General features: G+C 37.9%; 1 protein-coding gene across 2 annotated transcripts in view; it reads right to left on the bottom strand.

The window, feature by feature from the left end:
* The window catches only part of LOC131078906 (uncharacterized), a 336,457-nt gene that overhangs the window by 250,505 nt on the left and 59,375 nt on the right, over nt 1-26,577 (bottom strand). For both annotated transcript variants that reach the window (XM_058016735.2, XM_058016736.2), the window contains exons 20-26: nt 22,114-22,210; nt 21,837-21,935; nt 5,801-5,965; nt 5,623-5,697; nt 4,980-5,501; nt 4,481-4,837; nt 4,248-4,379 (exon numbers count right to left, since the gene is read on the bottom strand). In XM_058016735.2, the coding sequence (XP_057872718.2) occupies nt 4,248-4,379; nt 4,481-4,837; nt 4,980-5,501; nt 5,623-5,697; nt 5,801-5,965; nt 21,837-21,935; nt 22,114-22,210 (1,447 nt within the window). The remainder of the gene's footprint in view (nt 1-4,247; nt 4,380-4,480; nt 4,838-4,979; nt 5,502-5,622; nt 5,698-5,800; nt 5,966-21,836; nt 21,936-22,113; nt 22,211-26,577) is intronic.

The raw sequence follows: 26,577 nt of genomic DNA on the forward strand, positions 1-26,577 counted from the left end.
AGCTTATTATTGGGTCTTGTAGGCTGACAGGGTTGGACAGAGACCCGGTATGGTTATTCAGTGTTGGAGACTTGGTGTTCTAGCAGTTATTGATCAGTTGGGAGACATTCCTTGTTTTTAGGAGGCAGTTCCTACTTTTTAGGAGGTTTGATCATGCCCAAGGTTGGGTCTCCATGAGATGCCTCTTTGGGTTCAGTTTCAGAGAGATTGGGCTTGTTTCCTAAATTTTAGGAGCATCCCTAGATTTTAGGGATGAGACTACCAGTGAATCCTTGATTTCCGACTTCAGTCACAGACAGGTGACAGGATGATTTTAGGGTTTGTAATGTCAGTTGGGCATTTTGTGGCTATTTGGGTTATATTTTTAATATTTCCTAAGTTAGCGTTTAATAATTAAATAAGGCTAAGTTGTTAGCCATTTTGGAGTAATAAGGGGATTTTTGGCCTCATCTGGATGCGCATCCTATTGTGTGATAGCTCGTTGGAAAGATCTTGAAATTCTTTAAATCTTTCTCTTTGGTCTCAGGGCAATTCAGTGAGCGGATTTCTGTCTATGAGGAAAAAGGTCATTTTCTAGTAACATGACCACTTTAAAATAAGAAATTATAACATTTCCACTAGACCACGCCACTTGGAGACAATTAGGGTTCGATTTGCAATTGAGAGGGGTTATAAGGGGATAGGAGCTTCATTCTATCATCATCTTTTGCATATTTGACAACTTGTATGAATTTGCTCTGGAGAGCGATTTCTAGACTGGGACGCAAACCCCAGGATTAGGATTGGCTGGGACGTAGCCCTCAGCAATCTTTGGCACCGGACTTATAAGGCATTGTGCGTGGTGATTAAGGACAGAGGCATCAATTCTCAGTAGGGTTTCAGCGTAGCCTACCATCTTTCCAGTGGAGACGTGGTTCATTGCAGCTGGAGGAATGCCATTTGCAGCAAATACACCACGTGGTGTATAGGGTATTGCTTGTATTCACTTCCAGTGTATGTGGGGTTGGAGAACATTCTTCATCTTCCAGTTTGACTTCGAATTTGTATGAGAGCTTGGGAAATACATTGGATTCATTGTTTGGCTTTGTAATTCAGACAAATCTGCCTGGTACGATTTGCAATAATTCTGACTTTTGCTGTATACCTCATTTATTTCAGTATTGCTTCATATTTGCTGTTATCTATTCCTTCCTATGCTATAAAACAATCAAAAACACAAAAACAAACAACCCTTTCTGCACTTCTGTCTAGTTCTGTAAGAAAAACTTAAATAAACAGGAAAACAAAATTAAAAATAAAAAAAAATTACAGCAGGTTAACAGCAAAGATCTATCAGGGATCTTTCAAACTTTCTTCTTGTTGGAACTTTAGAGTTCCTATAGGTGACTCTCACATTATAATGAAAAGGTAAGGGCTGAATGTATCTCCTTTCCTTAAGCCTCTAGAGGATTTGAACCATCTGCCTTTTTGACCATTTATGGTGAAAGAGGAAAGGTTGTATGAACAACTTCATACCAAATCTATCACATGATTCCTGAATCCTAATTTTCTAGAGTTTAAAGAAGAAAATTTTGGTCACAATTGTTGAATGCCTTAGACATTTTCCAGTACAATAGATTATAAAAGGGTGGAGTCTGTCTTTAACAAATTGCCATGGACAAGCTTTTGTATGGAGAAAAGGTCAGGAAGGCAATCTGAAAGTTTAAAAACTGGGTTATGTCCCAAAGTTAGATCAAAAGACACGAGAACGGAAAATTTTATTACCATGGTTTCTAGAAAGAAAAGCAAGAGTTTAAATGACACCATTATAAAAGTTTCAGCCTAAGAAGCATACTTATATAAGTTGAACTAGAAAACAATCCCGAAAATGGATGAATATAATAGCGGGGTATACAGTTGAGAGCATGTGGCAGAAGGGAGCATGATAAGGGATAAAAAATATTGCAGGAGATATGAGGGTGTTTGAGAAGGTAGACATAAGGGTGTAAAACAACAAAAAATACAGATAATGAGTCCATCCAGAGCAAAGGCATATACTTTTCAGAAAATGTCCAGTCAATTAGATACATGGAAAACCACTTAATCACTATCAGACTGCATAGATCATGAAAATTTATAAGCAAAAACATTTCAGGTTTTAAACATACATAATTCAATAGAAATGAAGGCAGTTCATAAAATACATTTACTAATCCAGTTTACTTTGCTATTATGCAATCATATCCCTTGCAAGACTCTGAGGATTCGGAGGATGAGGATGACAGTAGCAGTCGGGCCACAGACGAGGGGAGGATGGAGCCCGCCGGAGAGCGAGTGTTGTTTACACCACCCACACTTCCACTTGGCACACTTGTGGGGTCCTCAATGGGCAGTACTTCGATTCCGGCATTTGGGCAAAGCCGCACGCCCATTGCACTTGGTCCCATGCAGCCGGCGGCATCACCTTCAGCCATATCACCGCAGCAGGCTCCTGCACCAGCCGCAGGACCGACTCCGACGGAGTCAAGTGGTCCACCGCAGGGAGGCGTGGCAGAGGAGATGGTTGAGACGGAGCCTCAGGTACGACTGGACGTCGTGGGATCCAACGCAGTGGTGACGGTTGCTGCCTCCTTGTTGGAGGAGCCCATCGCAGGTCATATTTCCGAGGGGGAGAGAGGGTCGGAGGTGTTGAGTGCAGCTCCATCGGTGGCGGCTATGGGGAGTTGGCTGACCCGGAGATTCTAGATGACAGTGATGCCACCCGTAGGAGCAGCTGTACTCTCACCTCGGCGAGAGCCTCCCACTGAGGTGGTGGATCTAGAGGATTCCTCGGCGGAGACGCAGGCACCAGCAGAGGGACAGGTCACTGGAGAGGGTGTTCCTACTGGCCCAGAGCAGGCGACTGTTACGCTTGAGGGAGCAGGGGAGACACTATTGTGCCAGCAGGAGGCAGCAGGTGTGGTCCCTGAGGAGACTTTTGAGTTACCACGTGGGCTTCCTGTACCTACATCGGGGCTGGATGGAGAGGATATTGAGGTTTATTTGGCAGATATGGTGACGAGGGGTCGGCGAGTGGTGGCCGCGGCTCAGACACGAGCTCTACAGCAGGTTGTGGAGGACTTAGAGCAGGTCCTCCAGTTTATGCGAGACGGCTGTCCCGCAGCTTTCACCTCATGTTTTGAGGCACGAGGGTGGCCAGTTACCCAGACGGATGCGATGTTGGAGGCTTGGCGTGTGCCTCAGCCCGTCGTGGAGAGTAGGGTGACGACTCTCGTCCGGGAGATTGAGCAGGTTTACAGGGAGGCCTACTATGCCTTACGCCAGACACAGCATGAGTCTGCGGTTCGCGAGGCTGCTCGAGTTGAGTTAGAGCAGGACATGGCCAGACAACAAGCCTCGTGGGCAGCCGAGAGATCAGAGTTGGTCGCACAGCTTGCGACAGCCCGCGCAGAGAAGGTTGCGGTGGACACCCGTCTTTCGGAGGAGCAGAGTGCGCGGAGTCTCGTCCAGCAGGAGTTAGATGTTGTTCAGGCCCAGTTGGTTCGCATGACAGAGTCCGCCGATACCAAGGAGAAGGAGCTACTGGAGGCTGCGCTTATGGTGAAGACGGCCTTAGAGAAGGTGTTGGTGGCAGAGCGGGATGTGGCAGCACGCACCCAGCAGGTCTATGAGCTCCGTGCCCGCCTGGCAGCCCAGACACCCGCATCTCACCCTTCGACTTCAGGGACGCTTCCTCAGCCCCCTCCTTGACTTTATCTTGGTTGTATATTTATATTACATTGTCTCCATTTTGTTGTTAGTCGTCGGAGACGACTTCTTTTTTTGGGGGGGATGATGTTATCGGGAAAAAGTGTATAGTTAGTAATGTTAATTATCAATAGTTAGTTAGCCGACGGGTAGGTAGTTGGAGTCGCGACGGTTGTGTCGCACCCTTTCGGCAGTCATATATTGTATCACCTCCGGGTGTTGGAGGATATGTAAGATGTACGACAGATATAATATGAACATCCTTTGACATTAATGGAAAGATTATTCTGGTACTTCTTTTGTATTTGCATTGTGCGTTACTGTTCGATTTCTGTATTCTTCCTGTTTACCCAGTGAGGTAAACACAAGTTAGTATATATGATCATCACATACAGGAATTCAAATTTCTTTAAGATTCAGACTTCTTGTCAAGGTACTCATCTTTTTCTCCTACCTTTCTTTTTTATTTTTTAGGACGGAACATCCAATCATAAAAGGACTAGCATTAAAGTATAACGCACCTCGACAAATGAAGAGCCACCAGGGTTGCGCATATCACAAATCCAATAGTATGGATGGGTATAGTCAAGACTGTTATCACTTACTTTCAGATTTCCTAAGGAAGCCATGACACCAACAGAGGATGGAAATACCTGTAAATAAGGGAAGCAATAAACAAAATCTCACAGTTATGTCTAGAATGCAATTATCAATATTACCATCATAAGAAATAATGACAGATTTTCTGCTATACCTTGATGTCAGTGTGTAAGTTATCTTGAGATAGGATGGCAAGCTGAGTTCCATTTTCATTGTTCAGAACAATTTGAGCTTGCTGCATGCTCAGTACTAATGAGAAAACAATTCTATCTTTGCCTCTCCCCAGCAAACCTTTCACAACAGGCTCCTCCTGATCTAATGTTGCAATTGGTTCTTCTTTCACATCCTTTTCACTGGGCTCTTGTTTCATAATTGTTGCAATTGCATCGACTTCTTTTTCAGATGTTTTTTCTTTCATTTCTTCAATGTTTATTGCATTCATAAAATTCAATATTGCCAGAATGGTTGGCCTGTTGCAAAAAAAAGAGAGTGTTGCTAGTGAGAGCATTACCTGCATAAGACATTTTCCACGTTCAGATCAAATATTAGAATCAGATTACAGATATTGTATTGTTATATAATGAAACAATAAATAAAATTCAAAATTTGCATTAATCAAAACTGAAACAAGATCTAAAGGAAGAATTTAAAACCTGTTTGTCTATGTTTACATATGCTGGAGAATCATGCTTAAAAAGAATGACTTGTGCTTTTACAAAGCTATCTATCTTATCTCTTTGTTCCAAAGCATGGCCTTTTTCTTTGCCCTCTAGGCATGGCAATAACCAAGGAATCCGCCTAAAGCTTGGTAGTTCACAAGATAGACCACCATTAGATGAACATTCCACATCTAAGTATTCCAAAGATGATTCTGATGGTTGTCTGGAGGCTTCAGACTGAAACTCTTTTGAAGAATCTACTGGAGATTCTGAAGCCTCAAAAAAACATTCATTATCCTCAAAATCTTTATCATTCATGGCTTTTCTGAATTTTCTCCCTTTCTTATTGTCTAAGTAGTGTGTAATGGGTTCATGAGCTTTGCTTGACTTTTCAATAAATGATCGCGCAAGAAACTGTACTGATGGGTTTCCCATGCTTCCAAATGCATCTTCAATTTCCAATGATTGTAAAACAACCCCAATAGACACATCATATTCTCTCATAGAAATCTCCACCTATAGATAAAAGATAATCAACTTATTGAAAACCTAGTAAGTTCCCAAAGACAAATTCAAAGTGTATTGTAGGTTGTGCACCAATTGAATATAATAAAACCAAAAGAAATTTTGTGATTACCTTACTACCTAAAGCCCGGAATTCTAGTAAACGACTTTCCCTGCCAAGCAACACCTTTTTCAGATCTTGTTTTCCCTGCCATGATATTTGACCAACAATAAATTTCAGCAAATCATTCTTTAAAAAAATTGCAGATTCAGAAAATGATTTTGGCTGCAAAGTTCTAGTATGTTCTTACTTCATGACTACTAAAAAATGTAACCTTCATTTCATCAAGTACTCCAGTCAAGAAGATATTTTCCCTCTTAGAAGGATCAATTACTTCAATATCTTCTGTGGACTCATGAGCAATGCTAGCTTGACTGTCTGGAATCTCATCAACCATGTTAACAGCAGCAGAATCCTGAATAAAAATTCCAGTTAACTCATAATCTATTGAATTTATACAAAAACAAGCTTAAACTTATCTTCGACCAGTTGTCTGCTCAGAAACCTTGTATTTTTATATAATTATTTTACCAATAATTTCTTCCTTGGAATTTTAAATAGATGGTTGTATAAATCCATATATGGGTAAAAAGTCCCCAAAAATTAGCATGCAACTGTCAATCACTTTGTGATAGCTAAAGAAACATAACAAAGATATATTCTTAGCTTCTTTCTTCACAATAGTAGCCCTTCCCCATGCAATTACTGGAACGAGTTATTTACATGAGTAAAAACCAACAAGTTGCATTTGATAACTTGAAGCAACATCTTAGCAATGCTATTGTTTTGTCCAAAACTAATTCAAAATTATTTTTAAAGATTAAAACATACAAAATAGGACAATACTGAAGCAAGGAGGAAGAGTGATCTGTTACCATTTGGAATTGTCATGATTGTCCTACATTTACAACATATGACAAGGAATTAATGTACTTATCCAATCAGTAAAAAAATGAACATACTACTTGGGGTGCAATGATTTGCAGCTATTACCAAGATCCTCAAAAACAGAAAATAAATCACAAACATCAGAAACATCAAGTGAATGGCATTCCACACAAGAAGGAAATCCACTATAAGAAAGGTATTTTATACAAAAGTTTCAGCATTGGAACCAATAAGGTCTGTAAGGAAAGAGTATGCCAAACAACCTGATTTGAGGCATGTATGTGAGCAATTCCAAGCTTCCAAAGTGCAAGATTTGGAAGAGAACTAATTTCCACCCCATATGGTTTTTGATTGATACCATCATCAAGCCCACAATTTTGTATGGGTATGAGGTTGGAGATCTTGCTTGGGATCCATCAATTGGACTCATATTCAAAGGTTGAAATTCTCATGTTGCAATATATGATCTATTGCAAGTGGAATATTCCTGAATGCAATGTACAGGCTAATTTTGCCACCAAACCCCTCAATCTCAAGACTATCTTCTAGCTTACTTTCTACATCAACAAACTCAAATCCATGAGGGATTCAATTTCTAGTCATAAGAGGTATCCTTAGCCCTTTGTTCCTCTAAGTGGATTGCTTCATTGGGCTTCATTAGGCCCAAGATTGTTCATACTCTAAGACAATCTCGCTTCCTTCTATTGGCATCTCTATTGATAGACTACCTCCTTTCATGTATATCTTTGATGGTATGTTATCATCAACTATGAGTTGAGATGGATCATTATATTGTTCACCAGGACCAAATTTCTCTTATTTGCTCTCTCTAGGAGATGGAAACTATGGAGCACTTCATCTTCAAATGCCCCATTTACTAAGAGATCTAAGAGAGATACCATTTCCTCTACATGACTCAAGGAACATTCTCTCCACTTTCTTTAGATATTTGAACCAGCAATGCCTAGCTCTCTATCAACAAGAGATTGTCACCCTCTAGTGCAAATTCTTATAAGGGTTATCTAGGGATTCTTGAGCCCTCAAGTTGTTTGCCTCTTCTTTACATCCCATCTAGGAGACTAACAACTATAAACAGCCCTTGTATACCACTACCACACACATGCAGATAATTAAACATGGGAGACAAGATTTCTCACAACTTATGCCCCAGCATGTTCCCTCTTGGAAACATGGGTTTTCTTCTTCCTAGTGGCACATTTCAACTCCCTTCTTGACAAAATAGATCTACTTATCTCCATCCATGCCTCCAACCAAGGGGACAAAAGCATATTATGAGTTTCTTCATTACAACTAAAGTCACTTCAGCCTTGAATGTTAGGTCTGATTTTGGAGAGAGTGTTGTTATTGCCCTTGGAATCCCCTAGTTCAAACCTCTTGGACTTGGGCACTCTTCAATGAACACTATGCAATCTTGTACCGGTCCTTTCACAATGATCGCTGATGACATGGATGAGTCGTCCATTTCAAGACTAGATTGTGATACTCAATAAGACTTTCCTATCTTTCCAATACTCCTTATCTTATGCCCTTCAAGGTGCTTGTTTCCCCTACTTGGCTACTTGTATGAGTTTCTTGGCCACATGTCGGTGGAACATAGCTGTATTGCATTTTATATTCTTTTGTTTTTGGCTTCTTCTCCATTGTGGACCTTTTTAAATCTCTCTTAGGTTCTAGAACATTCTATTGTAAACTAGTGAGCTCTCGAATCCCATTGACCTGCTTTTTGGTCATCTAGGACAGTAATATAATTTCTTTCCTTCACAGAAAATTGGATAAGCTATGTGCATCCAAGGACAAGGAATTTGGCTGATGAGGGAGGCCCACAGTTCAAATTAGTAGGGCATTTTGGAGCTGGAAAACAAGAGACAAACATTGAGCTATATGCCCAATCAAGGTTTTGTACTATGTAGCATCAGAAAGCATAGCAATAGGAAATTTGGATCATAGATGCCATTGCCAGTTCTAAGATGCCCACAAGAAAGTGTTTCCATGGAACATGAGGTGTATTACCCTTTCCAAGGAAAAAACATGACTACTTTTAAGGTAGTGTTGATGGGGAGATTCAGCACTTCCGTCAACATATAATAGAGTGCACAGAGTCTATCCTATTCTCTCTTGGATAAGGGAACTTTGTATGCCTTATGACTGTCCAAACAAAGTAACCTCAGTTTCTTAATGTCAGGTCATGACTAAGCTTAGGATAACTCAGGGCTGATGTGATCTTCTGGTAATCACAAAGGGATTTGTGCTTGTTTTTTGGATAGATTTTCAGGATAAATGCTACAGACAACCTTCTAAGTCTAAAGGCCTTATGAACATCAGATTTTCCACGTATATAATGCTATGAAAAAGTTCCACAACTGATTTTTAAAAGAAAAGTAAAAAGGTAAGGGTTTAGAGAGCTAATCTAGCATAAATGAAATAATTTCCAAAACAATACACAAAGCCCTTAAAAACCAAGCCTAGCTTTGACTGTTTAACACAACTAAGCACAAGCTGGTGCAATCTTCAAAGGATCTGTTGCCCTCATTTTTGTTTCCAAAACTGAAGGACCATTAAATAAATTTTTTGTCAAAAAATGAAAATTTTACTCTGACACACTTCTCGAGGCAGAATTTTGCTTCGCCCTTGGACTGGCTTAATCCTCAGTCCATCCTTGAACCAGGTTTCAAATTTCATCGCATTCTAGGTTCGTTTGCTATGTCTTCCTTTCAATTTCAGGTTTTTTCTCTTTAACTACAGGTGAGAAATTTTCCTTGAATTGCAAATTTTTATGATTTCCTTTGTTTTAGTTGTTGTAGGGAAATTTTTGGCTAATTACAAGTGCACTTTATTGAAAAAAGAACTTATAATTTACCTTTTATTTTCCCCTTGATGCTTCTTGGCTTTTTAAGTCATAATAGGGATTTTTTGGATAAGTTACAAGTTAATTTTAAATTGCATATTTAAAAGTCACTTGTAATTCTTTTGTAAAACCCCTATTTTAATGTCTTTTGCTTGTAATAGGGATTTTATTCCCCTATTGCATGTGTTGAGTTATTAAAACTTGTTGTAGGGATTTTATTTTCCCTTTACAAGTTTTTATAACTTGCACATCTCTCTCCAAAACCCGATTTTACTTAGAAATGGAATAAAGTGACAATTTTAAACTTGCTATTATGCCCAAAAAATCCGATTTTCTCCATAAAGTGTAAATTGAGGAATTTTAAACTTGTAATTGGATTTCTAAAACCCGATTTTGCCTTGTTGAGAGAAAAGTAACATTTTAAACTTGTTATATGGGAATTAAAACCCAATTTTCTCTATGGCATCTAAAATGAAACTTGCATTCCTTTTCCAAAAACCCGACCAGCTAAAGGAAGGCGATTTTGTTGGAAATTTGAAGCATTTTTTGTGGAGATTATTTGGGAGATAGAAGGCGTTTGGGTTTCTTCCCTATTTTCATGCATTTGCAAACACATATCATGCCATTTGGGATGTACGATTGCTGGTTTTTTGATGTTGAATAAGCAAACACTTTTTTTGCTAAAACGCAATTTTCTCTCCCAAGTTGCCACGGATCTCCAATTTCCTAAGTCATTTTTTCTTGCTATGCTAAGGCGTTGGGGTTTGATGGAGGTTTGATCACTTCTTGTGCCATTAAGTTTGCTTTTAGTGCCATGTTTTGCTGCCCTAGGTGTTTTGGTAAAACGTGCCTAGGGGTTTGGAATGCGGTTAATTTCTATTTAAAAATATTCCTCCCTTCTTTCAAAGAGTGATCATCTTTTTGAAGAGGCATTTCAGTTTGAAGCAAGGTATGGTTTCTTTTCTTTTCTTGTTTCATTTTCTTGTCTTCTTGTTTTTCCTTTCTAGTTGTAAATTTTTGTATATGTTTATTTTGCCCCAAAAGTCAGTTTTTTGAGAGAGATTTTCCCTTTTGTAAAGCAATTTGTGAATTGCATTGTTCTTCCCCATTTTCCCTCTTTACTTGTATTCAGGATTTTAAATCCCAATTACAAGTTGGATGAAAATAATTGATCTTCCCTTATGGTTACAAGAATTTAACCATCTTTTGTTCAAATTCCAAGTTGCAAAGATGAAAAATACCCATCCTTCTAAAATCGGGTTTTTAGAACCGGATTGCATGTCCAATGTTCTTCCCATTTTCTTGGAAATGACATTCCCAAAATCTTCCCATTTTATCGATCCATATTGCCTATACCCATACTTTTCGTTCACGTCATTTCCCACAAGTCTAATTCTCATTTTTCACTCATTTCTCCATTTTCCGTTTTACAAGTATACTTGCATTTGGATTTTAAAAAATCCGATTACATGTGCACCCTTCCCAACTTGTATACTTGTAAAATTTTCCCCAAGATCCGGAATTGGTCAAAGTCAAAATTCCATCATTCCCATTTATTTCCCATCTTTCTCTCACAAATTCATGAAGTGCAAGGGTTGGACGTCTTCCCATTTGAAGAAGGAAAAATGTTAGTTGCAGTTGATTATGATGTTGCCTTAACACTTGTAAGTCTTCATCGCAGTATACCAGGTTATCCTTCAATGTCAGATTTACCATCCTCTCCTATTCCGAAGAAGATAAAGTATAAATATGACAAGTACCAAAATGAAGTTTCACCTTCGCAAGTTTCCTCTCCTTTGGATCACATAAAAGACACGGAGATAGGGCATGTGGACATGTCAGAATTCGTCAAGAAAGTCGAGGATCCGCAAGATAGTAATATGCAGCGGCTTTTGGACAGCCACATCCATCACGCACCCTCTTTTCCAATGGCTGCCCTAGAACCTGAATTTGTTCTCGCTTGTGCCCATCGCTTTGACAAGGAGACGAGAACCATTAAAAATGATGATGGTGAGGCAATAATCCGCCTTGTTGCAGATACAATTGAGAAAGTCTTCAGAATACCACCAGCACCTGTTTATATGGAAATTTCAAAGGATAGTGTAGTCAAGTACTATATCAAGAAGGAAAAGGACTTCAAACGTCATATTAACAGGTGGATTCATGAGCCAGGAGCCGCCTTCTCAAGGTGGGCTAAGTTGTACCGTTGTGACTTTAAGTGGGAAATTGGAGACATCATAACTCTCCTCAGCACGATGAAGGGTCTTGAACACTCTAATGTTTTTGACCCTGGATGTATCAGTTTACCATGTTCATAAGGTAATCCCATCATATATCATGGGGAGAGATTATCAGTGATGCTTTGTGCAAGCAACTTGCAGCAGTCCCAACCACCATGAATTTCTATATGAATTTATTCTTAGCATATTTGGCAGCATCACACAGACATTTCCCTGGTCTTTCTACCAAGGGTGATCACTCGCTTATACCTGTGTGGGAATATTAAGATCAGCTGCCTTTGAGACCCAGCAGATTACATTTCAGAAGAGTTCAAGATGCATTCTTTGGTTACTTCATGTGCCAATTTGACAAGACTCTAAAGAACAGATGGGTGTCAGATGAAGCATGGGAAAGAGTCAATGAGTATGGGCGCTTGTTTCTTCAATTCCCAACTTTCACTTATGTGAGGGTCCGATGCTACAATGGGCAACCATACATGCTCCCTAGATACCCGACTGATAAGATCATTCTTATGGAGTTGGGAAGATAGATCATGGTTGTGCACGCTCATCAATCTGTCAAACATAAGGTCGGAATGGGGATTTTTACAACAAATCCATTGAAAATTGGCCGATATTCTCTTGTCACATCTGTCAAAGCCAAAGCTATGGAGATTGAGATGCAAGAGATTAAACTCAAAAGGTTTAAGTCCAAGGCAAATTTTGATTACCGGGGTATGAAGGAAAAGATCAAAAAGTCCTTCGTGCACGTGCATCGTATTGAGGATATCTGGGTAGATTTTCGTACGAAAATAAAGGTTCTCAAGATGGACTACTGCAGGCTTACTGTTGAGCAGGTTATTGATCTGAACCTGGTGGACATCTCGCAAGGAATGATCGATGATGGTCATGTGCTCGATCCAAAGTACGTCTCACAAAGGGTTGAGGAAGCCCCACTTCCTTTAACCCAATGGTGAGTGATAGGGACAGCAAGTTCCTCAGTGGTTTTTGGCAAGAGATTTTCAAATTATGTGGTACCATGCTCACTCCAAGCACAAGTTATCACCCACAAACTAATGGACAGACTGAGATAGTGAATAAGTGGTTGGAAGGATATCTTAGAAACTATGTCTTGGAGCAGCAGAATGCATGGGTGAGATGGCTTCACCTGGGAGAGTATTGCTACAATTCCTCCTATCACATGTCCATCCGTATGTCACCATTCATGGCACTATATGGTTATGAAGCTCCTAGCTTCGCTGACTTAGTTTTTGGTGATTGCAAAACCCCTCAAGCGAAGGATATGATGCAACAGAGTTAGGATATCTTGAGGATTCTGAGAGATAATCTCCAACATGCACAGAATCAGCATAAGTTGTATGTTGATCAGCAACGAATAGAGCGCACCTTTGAGGTGGGCGACATGATTTACTTGAGGCTCCAACCCTACAGACAATCTACTCTCAAGAAGAGTGGGGTTAAGAAATTGAAGCCACAATTCTATGCGCCTTTCAGAGTTAACAAAAATTGGAGAAGTGGCATATGAGCTGGAATTACCGGCCAGCAGCAAGATTCATAATGTATTTCATGCATCACGCCTCAAGAAGGCTCTAGGACACAATGTTGTTGCTTCAGCTGAGTTACCCCCGCTTGATGAGGAGGGAGAGCTAGTTTTGATTCATGAAGCTATCCTTGATTTTAGGGAACGTTCCTTGAGGAGAAGAGTGATCAAGGAATACTTGATCAAATGGAAAAATTTGCCAGCAGAGGATGCTACTTGGGAAAATGAGGAGATTTTACTGCATCAAGCCTTACAGTTGCTTGAGGACAAGCAGTTTTGGGTAGGGCGGACTGTAATGTCCCCTTCTCGATGATGTACTTTCAGTGGTCCATTGGCCTATTCCTGAGACCCGTAGGCTGTGGAATGAAGAATTAGGGTTTCAAACGTTGATGAGGCGAGAACTTACTATTTTTAGTAAGTCAGGGGTTGGTTGTTTTGATGATATTGTCTTACTGAGCTTTCCATGCTCTGTCACGAGGTGCGAATATCATGCTTTTCGGAGCAGTAGTTCATGACTTACTATTTTTACTAAGTGGCAATATGGAGTATTTCTATTTTTGGCAGTGGACAAGATCCCAGTCTCTCAACAGTTCTTTGGTCTTCTTCGCTCCGCTTCATCCTAATTTCTATTAATGATCAGTATGGAGTCATAAGTAGTTTGATTAAATATTATATCCTTTTCAAGTTTAATATTTAATATTTACAGTTACTAATTAATTGTGGAGATGACTTAGGAAAACTAATTAAGTAATATTCATTTGATTATCTCCTAAGTCAGAGGGCGAATTTGTGGTGGCCATTTAGAGGATTAAAACATCTATAGTCCAATGTTTATTTTGCAAAAATGACGCCACCATGAAGAAGTTCGAACTTACCTAGGAAAGGTAAGTGGGCGCCAAGTAGTGGGGAGACATGAGGTGAAATGAAATTGAATTTGAGTGAAGTTGGCACCATTTGCATTTGGGAAGGCATGGAGTTATAAATATGAGCCTTGGGCTCTCATTCTGGACATCTTGAAAATTTGCATTGTTATGTTGTTGGATTGGCATCAAAACTTTGAGGCTTCAAAGTGCGGCTCCCTAGTGCTTTCCAGTTTCGTACTTGAAATATAGTACCTAGCTATGTGCTGTAATTACCATTCTTTCAATGCATATCTTAGTCCTTTTGGTGTTTGGAGCGATTTTTGGAGTTGCTGGTTTACCTGTGGCTGAAACACATTTTCGATCACACCTCTATACCTGAGTGTCTAATCATTCTGGGTACCGGGTCATTCATCCTTCCTGCTACTGGCAATTCATTCTGTAAGTTTTTAGCACCTTGCATTGAGTATGGAATATAATATTGCAAATCGAAATTATCTGGTTAGGCGTGGGTTTTAGAAGGTGCATTAGGATGCGTGCCAAATAAATGAGGGTGTTTTGATAGCTTACCTTTGGTTTTTCTTCATCGTTGCTCATCTAGTGTTGATTTAGGACTGATTTTGGGTGAATTGGGTGAGTATTGAAGAGATATGAGTGATTTAGTGGGTTCATAGGCTTCTGGTTATGCATTTCCAGCCTGCAATTTTGATGTTAGTAGAGTTTCATGTTTATTATCTTTGATGTTCAGCATTACTCTTCTACTCTCACTCTCTCTATTATTGTAAGGTTAAGTAGTAGTACTACTAACCCATTCTGGCTTGTAAACTCTCATCCCGATGAAAAGTGGAAGAGGCCGGCTTGTCGCCTATATCAGTTAAATGGTAATTCAATCCTCCCGCTCCATAAGCAGTTGAGTGATGATTGGTTGTAATGGTCCTCCCGCTGAAATATTGTCGTTGAGTGATTTGTGTCTGCTATATGTTTCTCTTGGCTGGTTCACCGCCAAGTTTCTTGCTTTCCCGTTGGATAAGCGGAAGGGGCTAGCTTGCCGCCCAGTATTGTATTTACTTTATCATTTCAGCAGATTTGTGATCTAACGATCCCCTCTTCACCGTATGCTCTCACCTTCCCACATTGGGCACTTGGTGATCAGAAAGTGGAAGGGTTGCATTTTCAGCAAGCATTCCGTTTATGCTTTTTAACCTTATCAGGTTATATGTTGGTTGATGATTCTTATTGGTCTTAAAAACAAAAAAAAATCTCCAGGATATTACATTTAACCTATTGAATGTCTATATGTCCAAAATCTGTGTCTACTACAATCTCCCATTTGCTTTGGATTTTGGACTCCTGCAGTACTCCCCGATATTCATACTTCATCTTGTCCAATTTGCAGTGATCTTCTATTTTGGGCATCTTGGATGTACTTGGCGCCTCAGGTGCCTTGGATGTGTTGGCCGCCTTAGGAGGCATCTACCCTATACACATGGACGCAAATTAAAATTGATCTTTCTAGAGATGGTATAAGCGCTATTGTATTGACAAAATAGTTTCAATCTTTAGCATGGATAGATGCGAAGAAGCAAATTTAAGCCTTTGATTAGAAATTTCAGATAAGCAACAATCCTCGAAATAGAATTCTTGATTAGGAACACTTTAGGACCTAAGCAAACTCACACATTTTCGGCCCAAATATCAAATTTGCAAAATAATGGGGTAAAATTTGGTGCCAGGAAACAATTTAGGAATAATCTGTTTCAAGGTGCAAGCACTGAACTTCATACTGTAACTCATGCTTTTCTTTTTGAGGTTAGTAACTAACAGCCAATTTGTTAGAACATAATGTTATTTGGGATCACATCCTTATAACATTTATATATAATGTTCTAATATAAGGTTATAAAACCTTATATATTATATGCTTTATAAGCATATCCCATTTGAAATAATTATAATCTAATAATTATTAGAGTATTAATTATTTATGAGTGGGGCTTATTGAAAAGGTGTGACTAGTGAAGCCACCCTTCCTCCTATATTTATTGAGGTTCTCTCTCATTTGAGAGTTGTATAAATTTGGAGCTTTATGGTGAGTTGTATCACTATGCACAAGAGGTATTATTGGCCATGTGGAAGTATTGGAGTATCCCCAAGTTCATGTCTATTTTATGATAGACTATATTTGTAAGTGTTTCAACTAAATGATGCTTTATGGGTATTTTTACCTGAAAGGGTTTTCCCCATGTATATCTTGTGTAATGTGTGCATTTATGCAAGTATGTTTCTCATTTCGTTTACTTTATGATTTTGTTTATAATGATTAGTATCCTAAGATCCTAATTTCTAACATGGTATCACAGCCAGGTTAGGCTATACTAATCATTTCGATAGGTTATACTAGAAGATATGTTGAACTTAAAGGGAAACTGCTCCATGCTCTTGCAAATTACCATTTGTGCAATATATTTGGTGATATCCTTTAAAAATTTCACCTTTTTTTTGTTCTAAAATATTTGATTGTGATTTACAACTGTTTGATTATTAGGTGATAATCATAGATTATATGCCCATATAAATAGATTATTGTCCCAAATTAAATATATTATAGAACATCTCTATGCCTTATCCTTAAAATGACCTTTTTTTTCATGTATAATTAGTTTTTTTGGATATATAAAATAAATATGATCTTGTGATCTTCAAAGACTTATTACAAAACAAATTATATAAAAACATTCACAAGACTTAATTAAAATATATAAAAAATATTTATTATAAATATATAAGTAATAATATGATTATTATCTTTCAATGATTACATATTTTATTTAATCACAATATCAAACTCTATTCACTATGGGTCCTTTTTTCGGTATGGTTATGCCTTGTAACTTAATGTTTTACCATCATCTCTAGATTTAATCGTTGTCTACCATGAGAAGATCCCAAGCCCCACACTTCAACAAAAACATCCTATGTTGTCTTATAAAAGTCGAAGAGCTCAATTGTAAACATAAGGTAAATTATCTTAAAGTCATGACCTTTCCTCATTTGCTTTCATTAGTTTTATCTTTAAGCTATAAATGAGTGGAATATCGACCATTTTGACTACAATGTTATGCTCATGGAACGTATTACATTCAAACATAAAATCTCCTCTCTGATAGCGAGCTTGTTCTTTACTCAGAGACGACTTAGTAACCTCTCTTCTATCGTTACTATTTTTGCTTTGAAGGGTGGCTCACATTCATTCAAACCAGTAATACATTTTATGATTGGCAACTTCCTTGACTGGTGATGCTCGCAGCATATTCTATGTGCATGTTTGAATACGCTTTTGAAAATACACTCTACGTAAGCTTGTGGGAATATCCATGTTCTACAGGAGGATTGTGAAAGGAGTCATGAAATTAGCCTTTATAACAGCCCATTCAGTATTTTATTGGGGTTGATGCATCATGTCATTTCAAAATTCATTTTGAGCAAATCTTGCAATAGTTATAATTATTTGACACATCAATTGTTATGAACTCACGAAGCGTCATTATTGTTAACACATCATCCCATGAAGGCTTCTCTCTTCGCAACCGCATTCATCTCGGGCAAAAGTGAATCGGCCTCATGAAACAACACCTCTATATGAGATATTTGTTTTCTTTCGACATGAATGTACACGAAGCATTTGATCTCCTCTTTTTTCAAGACAATCATATAATAAGATTAGTGCATATATAGCATTCTGTGATATAGTCCTATTTTATTTACCATTCCTAGAATTTCAAGGTATCTAATTTAAAAATTTCCAAGTGCTCGACCTCAATCCTCAATAATGGATATTTCTTACCCTTTATCTGTTGTCCTGGATATCTTCATAATGACTATTTCAGAAAGAGGGAGGCCACACACTCTTCTCCAACAAAGAAAAATAACCTTAACCCTTCTCTCTAATTAATCTTTCTGAACACTATACATATCAAAAAATGTGTTGCTATGTTACATCAAGAAACCAAACTTAAGATTGAGAATCATGCGTCCCTTTAGACCAAATGTCTTTAAAATAAATTGTTGCTCTTAGAGCTTACACATAGTTTTCACATAGTACAGATTTTGAATACTTAGTAAGGAGAAAAAAATATAAAACTTTGGTTCAGATTTCAATTCTAGTAGTAATTAGAATTGGTAAACAAGTAGGAGAAGAATCTTGTGGACTTGCATAACATGCTATTTCCTTCAAATCTGATCATTTGCATTATTCAACATTGCAATAAAACTGAAATATCTTTAGGAACAAGTAGCAAGTATTGAAGTCAAAAGATTTATACATTGAAGTCGGCTAAAAATTGCATGTCTAAGAGTAAGGCCTATTATATCTTTATTGGCTTATATTAATCAAATTTATTTATAAATTTATTTTGATATCATTTATAGTATCACTTATATCTTATTATTTACCTTTATGAATTTGTATTTTTTATACAGTGTTCATTTTCTCTTATATTTTTTATCTATTTATATAGATCAGATTTGTTTTTCATATCTATTGAAAACTTTATCTTTCATTATAACTTTTAAACATGCTCACTTCAAATATTATATTTTGATTGTAAAAAAAAAAGAAAAAAGAAAGTAGATTTTAAAAGACATGTAGCATGCAAATATCATTTGAGAAGTTATGAGAGATATTTCAAATCTTAAAAGCTCAAATTCACTTTTTATGTTTGTGTATTTTAGAATTCAAATTGAATTTCTAGACATTGAAATCCTTATCATTTTATTACATGAATGCACATTTAATAAAAATATGAACTTACCCCCTCGTATAATGCCATAATCATATTTTTCAATTATTGTTTTAATTTTCTCATCAAAATATTATCAAAATTGAGTTAAATATCTCTTATAGGTGGCATTAATTTCCCTTATAATGTGAAAACCTTTATCCTAAACTATTATTATTATTTTATTTTTTTGTAATTCATTCCAATGAAATGCCTTATGAAATCAATAATAATTTTAACTTGGGAAACATTCTTATAAGTACTCTTCATTGTTCCCCCACCATCTTTCACATGAACTGGTCACTGCTGAGAAGGGGACATTACATTGTAGGAGGGATTGCATATCAATTTCTTGGAATGCTGATATGAGTAATCATTCTTTGTGGTGGAGGTGGATATCAAAATGATGCTCGTAGGATTTCTTACAATTAGCCTCCATAAGGTGCGCAATGGTCTAACAAACATTGCATCCTTAATTAATGTCACCATTATGCAACAATAACTGGTTTGAGTAGGCTGCATATGGGAAAGGTTACTTCTCCTAGCAGGCGAATTCCATTAGACTTTGGAGCAAATACTTCCACTTTAAGGTGAACTTATAGATCGGACATTGGGCGAATTTAAGAGGCATTAACACCAGTCTTTAAGGCAGATTTGGAGCCAAAGCTAATGTGAATTGTTCAGACCTGAGTGGGGGCGAATTCTCTAACTGAAAGCATTCTGATTTAATCAGATTTCAAGTTAAAACCATCATTTCCAGGCTCAAATATTCGTTTCCAAATCTGAAAGGAGGGTTTTGGCACTTGATTGATGAAGGATTTGTGTTATTTTCATTTATGAGAATGAGTTCATTTTATTACTCTTACATTCTTCTTAATTCCAAAATGTTTTCCTCTTATGTTTGATGCAAGGAGGAAAGGGTGAAGCACAGACAACATGCACCACAACAAGAGGAATGCATTAAGGACGTGAAAGGATATCAAGATCAACATGAGCACTCTAAAACATGTGAGATTGCTTTACAACAATGTCAAGGAAATCAAGGAATTTCAAGAATCAAAGGTTGAAAGTGGAAATGCATCACAAGAAGAAGAATTCCGGAATGTGAAGATGGAAAAGTGAAACTTGATCAAGACAAGAAAGTTTCAAAAGAGTTAAGCAAAGTTAGAAACCTGATCCCCAAGATGATGCAATTGAGAATATGAATTATCACATCAAGCAACTAGAAATGTAGAGTATCAAGAGATATAGCTTGAAACACAAAGACTTCTTTGTGATGATCTACAAAGAGTAAGGCTAAGTTCAATGTACCTAACCTCATTCAACCTCATCAAATAATTCAAAGTCACAAGATCCAAGTTCAATGAACCCTAAGATGAAAGCTCTAAGGTGAAGAGTGGGTTAGAAAGTGAAAGATCTTCCCTAATCAATTGTAAAGGTGGGTTCATATAGGGTTCATAGTTAAGCTTGTGATTCAAAGAACAAGGACTTGTATCGAGTCCGAAGAGTTTGTAGGTAGAAAGAAATTTATTAGAAATTTCGCAAACAAACTATAAATTCTAGAGTTGAAATTACTTTTGGTTGGAAACCCTTGGGAGACTATTTTATAGTGGATATCTTATCTCATATTCTTCCATTAGAGTCACCAACTATAAAGGTTGCCAAAGTTTTGTGTTGGGCAACCACTATGCAAGTTGAATGATCTTTAGGATATATTTATTGACTATCTTCCATCTTAGCCACCACTTTGGAGTATGAGGGTGCCCCCTCCTTGAATGCTCCCCAGACGCATGGTCTAAGTGAATCATGCTAATCATCATATGGCACATGAATGGAAGGAACAATGTGGGGAGATTTTTGAAAAGTCATTGGAAAAGAAAGGAAAACCTTACTAATATATTCCATTTATTATATTGTTGTGTATGATCTAAAAGGGGTCGTGGAAAGTTGACAAGTCACATATTAAGCTTCTGCAATATTAAAGGAAGTCAAGCATTCCCAGGTTACATCATTAGTCCTTCCAATGTTGTGCTAGGTGTTCACAATAGAGTTTTCTGCAGTTGTGTTATGTGTATGAGGGTGTAGGTCTGCAGGGGATATTAAAAACCTGATTAGTTAATGAAGCATCAGCTGATTGGCATTACTATGGATATTTATTTCCTCGTCTCCGATCTGCATGGTAAAAGTTTGACATAATGAATGATATCAGCTGCTCAATAAATGTAAAGAATAAATTGTTATGAGAGCTTCAATGTAGAAATTTAGTCATCTATTTATCATATGCTCCTGTATTTTTTATTATTTTGGTTGAGCTCCTTATTCATTAGGATATATGTCATTTGAGAGATGAAATGCAGCAGTTGACATGTTTAATTCAGAAATGTTAAACCATTCTTTTCCTGCCAACTGTTTCAAACAATGCCTATGAATTGATCAAGAAAATTGAAAGAGTATTTTTAAGAAAAATATAAGGGAGCATTTCACAAGCAACGCCTCTTCAAATATCTAAGGCAGAGGGGCACAGGGACGTGGGGATGCAGTTTTGGGGATGGCAGGGAGATGGTGAAGGATGGCTATTAGAAAAGCTTAAACTAAAAGCAGATAAAACATCAAAAATTAATACGATGTGCTGAATTCACAATAGCAATCCTACCCCTTTTATCTTTCTAGTGGTTTCCAGCAATTTTTTCCTTAAAAAGTTACTCTTTTTACTTTTATGCACCAAATGGAACAGGCTGTCCAAAGGAGGTCACTTCCAAGTGCACAAGTCCCTGGTGTCTCTGGGGCATTGGATTGGATAGACCCCTAGGAATTGTCCTTGTGGAACAATGATCTAAAGAGACCAACTTATTAAAATGAACAGAAAAATCTTTTTCCTATTCTAATTTGAAATTTTAGTAGATTTCAGTATTGTGAAGGCAGGAGCATTTACAGTTTTTCCTTGCCCTTGATTAAAAATGTATATACACGAACTCGTGACTAAATGCAACTATATTGAATATATCTGAAATTAACATATAGCAAGGTAAAAAACAAAGTTAATGATGTTCATGTCATTTGAATAGTTGCAATTAAAATCACAGATAAAGACTTTAAGAAAGGTTGTAAAGAGACCGATGCTCTATAAATAGCTCCTTGAAGTCGCCTTTGCCAAATTTGTGCTGAATTTTCATCATCGCATCGCAAAATCAATGTGTTAACTAACTCTGCCACCTAAAACCATGCACAACATACTATGTAAATGTTGAGTATGAGAAAAGATTGAAAAGAAAACCTCTTTGAAACATATTTATCAAGAAACTATTTTCTGTGTTCTAAAGGTTAGAATTTAATTTAAATTTAAAATGTCTATCATTAAAGAAATTTGAGCATTAGCCATGAACATACACACCTTGCTATTATACTGGCCTGCATCACAAATTGCAAGTACATTTTCCACATTGCCAACTAAATCTTTAGGTACATTACAAACTTGCTTTCCTCTGAGACTGCACAAATTCAAGAAAATGTCAGTTATTAACTTGTATTGAAGAGAATTTCAAACTAGTCAGAAAAATGGTGTTGCCATTTCTGGTATTGTGTGCATTATCATAAAAACATTGATCTCATTGTTGTTGTACGTTTACTTGTAGCTGTGATTGTTCATTATAACTCCAGTTATTTATTATTTGGTATAAATCCATTTAACTAAATACATGATTGGTTTGGACTGTTAATGTCAGACATTATCTGATATTTAAAGTAGACAATTAGGATCTGTGCTATTAATTATGTTGTATCTAGTATGATGGTAAGCCTGTGGCCTATATGATTAAGGTATTGGCCTACATTGTAAATATATTCAACAAGTTGGTCAAAATTACTGGAGTTACTTCTCAATCAACATGGGTTTATATAAAAAGTCAATTTAGAGAGGAATGAACATATCATCTGGCAATGTTTGGATTCCATTAAGATGTTATCTTAAAGCATTCGGAGATTAGACAGCCCAAAAGTGGTGTATTTTCATTTCAAAGGTTGTGCTTCCCTTCTACATTATTACTTGGAGCGGTGTTTTTCCTATATCCATGATTCCATGCATTACATATTAATCCAATGAATTTACTATGCATTCACAAATATTGATTCTAGATTTACTAAGATTCATAACAATTTAGTTTCAGAGCAGCTTGTCAAGCTCATAACTGGTAAAAAGACTTCAAAACTATGCGAGCCATTAGTTTTTATTTTCTTAGACTTAAGTGCAGCAAGTGTCACTTGAAAAACATTTTTGAGAGCCCTCCTAAAACTGCTCATTATAGTGGTTTTGAACAATTATGAGAGACATATATCTTACTAAGTTGACCTTTCGAAACTACTGAGATGTATCTTATCATAAGGACCAAAAATGTTGGAATAGACTGAAAAGGGGACATTACAAGTCTTCCCTCCGCAAAATTTATTGTTCTCGAGCAACTCAATCTCAACCAACTATTCAAACTTTAATAATCAATATGGCTCCAAGGTCTGAAATCAATCTTAGAGGTTTGTGAGTCCTGTTTGATGTACTATGTTGCATTACACCTTCAAAATTAACCTCCTTTACTCTTCTTGCTAAAAGTATAACAAGCTTGAAAACATGGATAAACTTCACTGGCCAAAAATGGTTGTTGAAAAGACACTATATTGGAGGAAGAAAACCTAGATGAAGCAGAACAACAATTGGATGAACAAGTGGGGCATCAATTTGCATGATTCTCCTAGCACCAATAGTGATATAAAAAGTTATGTGATTGATAAATTTTGAACAGCCATGTAGACAAAGTAAATTGTGTGAAGAAAGGCATACTAAATCAAAAAATTTAACCCAACAAAGGACCACAGTGAAAAAACATATTTAGGGGCAACTATTAAAGAGAAAGCGAGGATGCTAGTTGCACAATTGAGAACTAGATCGCAACATCTTAGGTGTAAGACTGGTAGGTGGAAGATACCCAAGGAAACATGGGAGGAAACAACTTGCATATTCTGTGATAAGGGGGCAGTGGAAACAGAATGGCACTTCACCATGGAGTGCACGGCCTATGAGGATATCTGCACTCAATACGAAAATGAATTGAAGGTTGACAACATGCACCAATTATTTGAAGAATATAGGATTAACTAGACGGCTAGCCCTCTAGTCAAAATTAATAGTATGAGGTATCTGAAAATAAATTAAGGAATGTTCTCAGTCCCTTAGACTGTTCAATGTCGTGGACGTCACTAAAATCATTCAATCACTCAATATCAAAATTCCTGCAAAATAGTCACAACTGTGCAGAAATCCACTGTACCCTATTTATGTCAAAGACAAATTACTAAAATTCATAACACATACCTTGCCTTCACTAATAATGTTGTAGACTATTTGTTCCAAAATAGGACACAAATCAACTTGTGTGCTAGCTTAAAATAAATCTAGACAGACATGAATCACTTGGTTTTCCATCCAAATCGAGGCTATGTTGCCTAAAATATTCATGCTCATCAACTGAAAACATTTTCCAACATTCTTCAATGAATCGATGGCCTCAAAGGGATTAATCTTGAGTTATGTCCCCATGTTTTTTCTCATTCCAACTGTTGTGACATTTTCACACATCACCCCTAATTTTTACTTGTTAGTTTAGGTGTTTTAGCTTAAGTTTTAGCTTGGCAATAGTTTCGTTGTCTTTTAGGCTTTTAGCCTTTGTTGGTGAGAGGGGTTTTCTTGTCTTGTTGTTGATCAATCGTAGAAATTGAGTAAGAATGCAAGGTTTGTCCTTGAATGGGTAAGATAAGTCAGGAACTCGACTTTCAAGTCTAGGACTCATGAATAGGCGTCATGATTGAGAATTGAGGTCAAATTGCTAAAGGTTGTCAATTTTGTTGAAAGTTGTCAAAAGTTGCAAAATCTTGTCAAAATTGTCAAATGTTGTCAAGGGAGTTGTCAAGGAATGGAAATTTGGAAAATGTTGATAAGCATGAAAAAGATGGAAATTCAACGCATAGAGAAGGAAAATTCCTTGTCAAGGTCAGAAAACTAATGAGATAATTTTGAACAGTTCTTTGAAATGGTTGTTGCCAGGAATAATCATTATGTTATGCTGTCATATTATGTTTATGTTGTCGTCGGTAATAATGAGTTACGGTGGTCAATTAGTTAGCCGACAGGTAGGTAGTTGGAGTCGCAACGGTTGTGTCGCACCCCTTCGGCTGTTATATATTGCACTACCTTTCCTTCTTAGAGAATCATCATGATAGTCGTGTGAAATGTAATGTTATAAGCACATGATGTACATGAACTATTGAATTAATACAGAGACTGGTTATTTAATGTATTTCCATTATGTTCTGTGCATTTACTTTCTACATTTAACCGTCTACCCGAGAGGGCAAACATTTGGCGCCGTTGCTTAGACGTACTCGGGAATGAAAGATGCGGATGGCGCACGGACGCGATGGGCCTACCCGTCGGTGAGATGAACCCAGAGGCCGATGACACACCCACGGAACAATCGGCGAAGGGGAAATTGAACCTTGTAATAATCCCGGCACAATGTTGAGATAAATTGTGGCCGAAAGGAAAAAAAAAAAAGGTTTTTTTTGTGTACATGGCATGTGCTTGCTATGTACGGAAGTGATTTATGCCCAATGTATTAAATAAAGATAGAAATTTTTTAAAAAAGCAGAAACGGACAAGTGGGAGGTCGCGCAGAGGGCCTTGGTTCTGGAGCAACAAGTAGAACGAAGGCGTAGGCTAAGGCAGCTTGCCGAGGGACGACCGGCCGAGGGGTTGCTCGAAGGGAACCCAGGAGGTGTCACAGAGATTGCGGAGGTAGAGATAGACGAAGAGAAGTACACTCTCTACACTGTCGTAGGGTTGCTCGAAAGGAACCTAGGAGTCACGGAGGATGTCGAAGGCGACCTCCACAATTTGTCTGAAGACCACCACCGTAGGGTAAGAAGTCGCGAAGAGTTGGTGGAACAAACAAGGCGAAATCTAAACTTGATTGACGCTACCAGAGACCTACTAAAGAATTTGTCCATTTCGGAGGACAACCGGAGGGAGACGACCGAAGGTGACAGTACGGCCGACGGTGCCGAGGGAGCACAAGGGTACCGTACGAGAGGCAATTTGTTCAGTGTGGGGTCAACAACCTTCTCCGAAGGACCCACGAGTGGACGAGTGGAGGGTCAGGTGCAGAAGGTGGAGGCAGACCAGGTACAAGCACACAAGGCACCAGAGGAGTGAGATTGAGCGGTGGGATGGCCAATAAACAGAAGTTGCCGAAGTTCAACAGCGAGGGGAAGGAAGATCTCATCCGCCATTGTCGAACGTGCGAAACCATATGGTCAGCGAACGGTGTTACTGACCAAAACGAATGGGTAACGCAGTTCCCAGCCACATTACGTGGAGTTGCCATAGACTGGTACTTCGATGTGGACAAGCAAAAAGTGGCCACGTGGGCCAACCTATAGAAGGAATTCACGGAGGAGTTTCGGTTGCTCCGTGATGACAATGAAATTGTAACGGAGATATATAGTACCAAACAAGGTACCAAGGAGACAGTACGGGCATACAGCAGGAGGCTGAAGGAATTGCTGGGTAAAATGGAAAGCCAACCAACAGAGGGATTGAAGAAACGATGGTTCATTGAAGGATTGAAATCCTCCCTACGAAAAAAGATGAAAATTGTACCCCCGATGTCATATGACGATGCCTATAATAGGGCGATGGACCTAGAGAGTGAATACAAAACGTCAAAGAAGAAGAAAAGTAATAAATATTCATCTGACGATGATGAAGACTCTGATGGGGAGAGCAGCAGCAGTGGTGAATCAAGTAAAAAGG

Source organism: Cryptomeria japonica, chromosome 2 (assembly GCF_030272615.1).
Source record: "Cryptomeria japonica chromosome 2, Sugi_1.0, whole genome shotgun sequence".
NCBI lineage: Eukaryota > Viridiplantae > Streptophyta > Pinopsida > Cupressales > Cupressaceae > Cryptomeria > Cryptomeria japonica.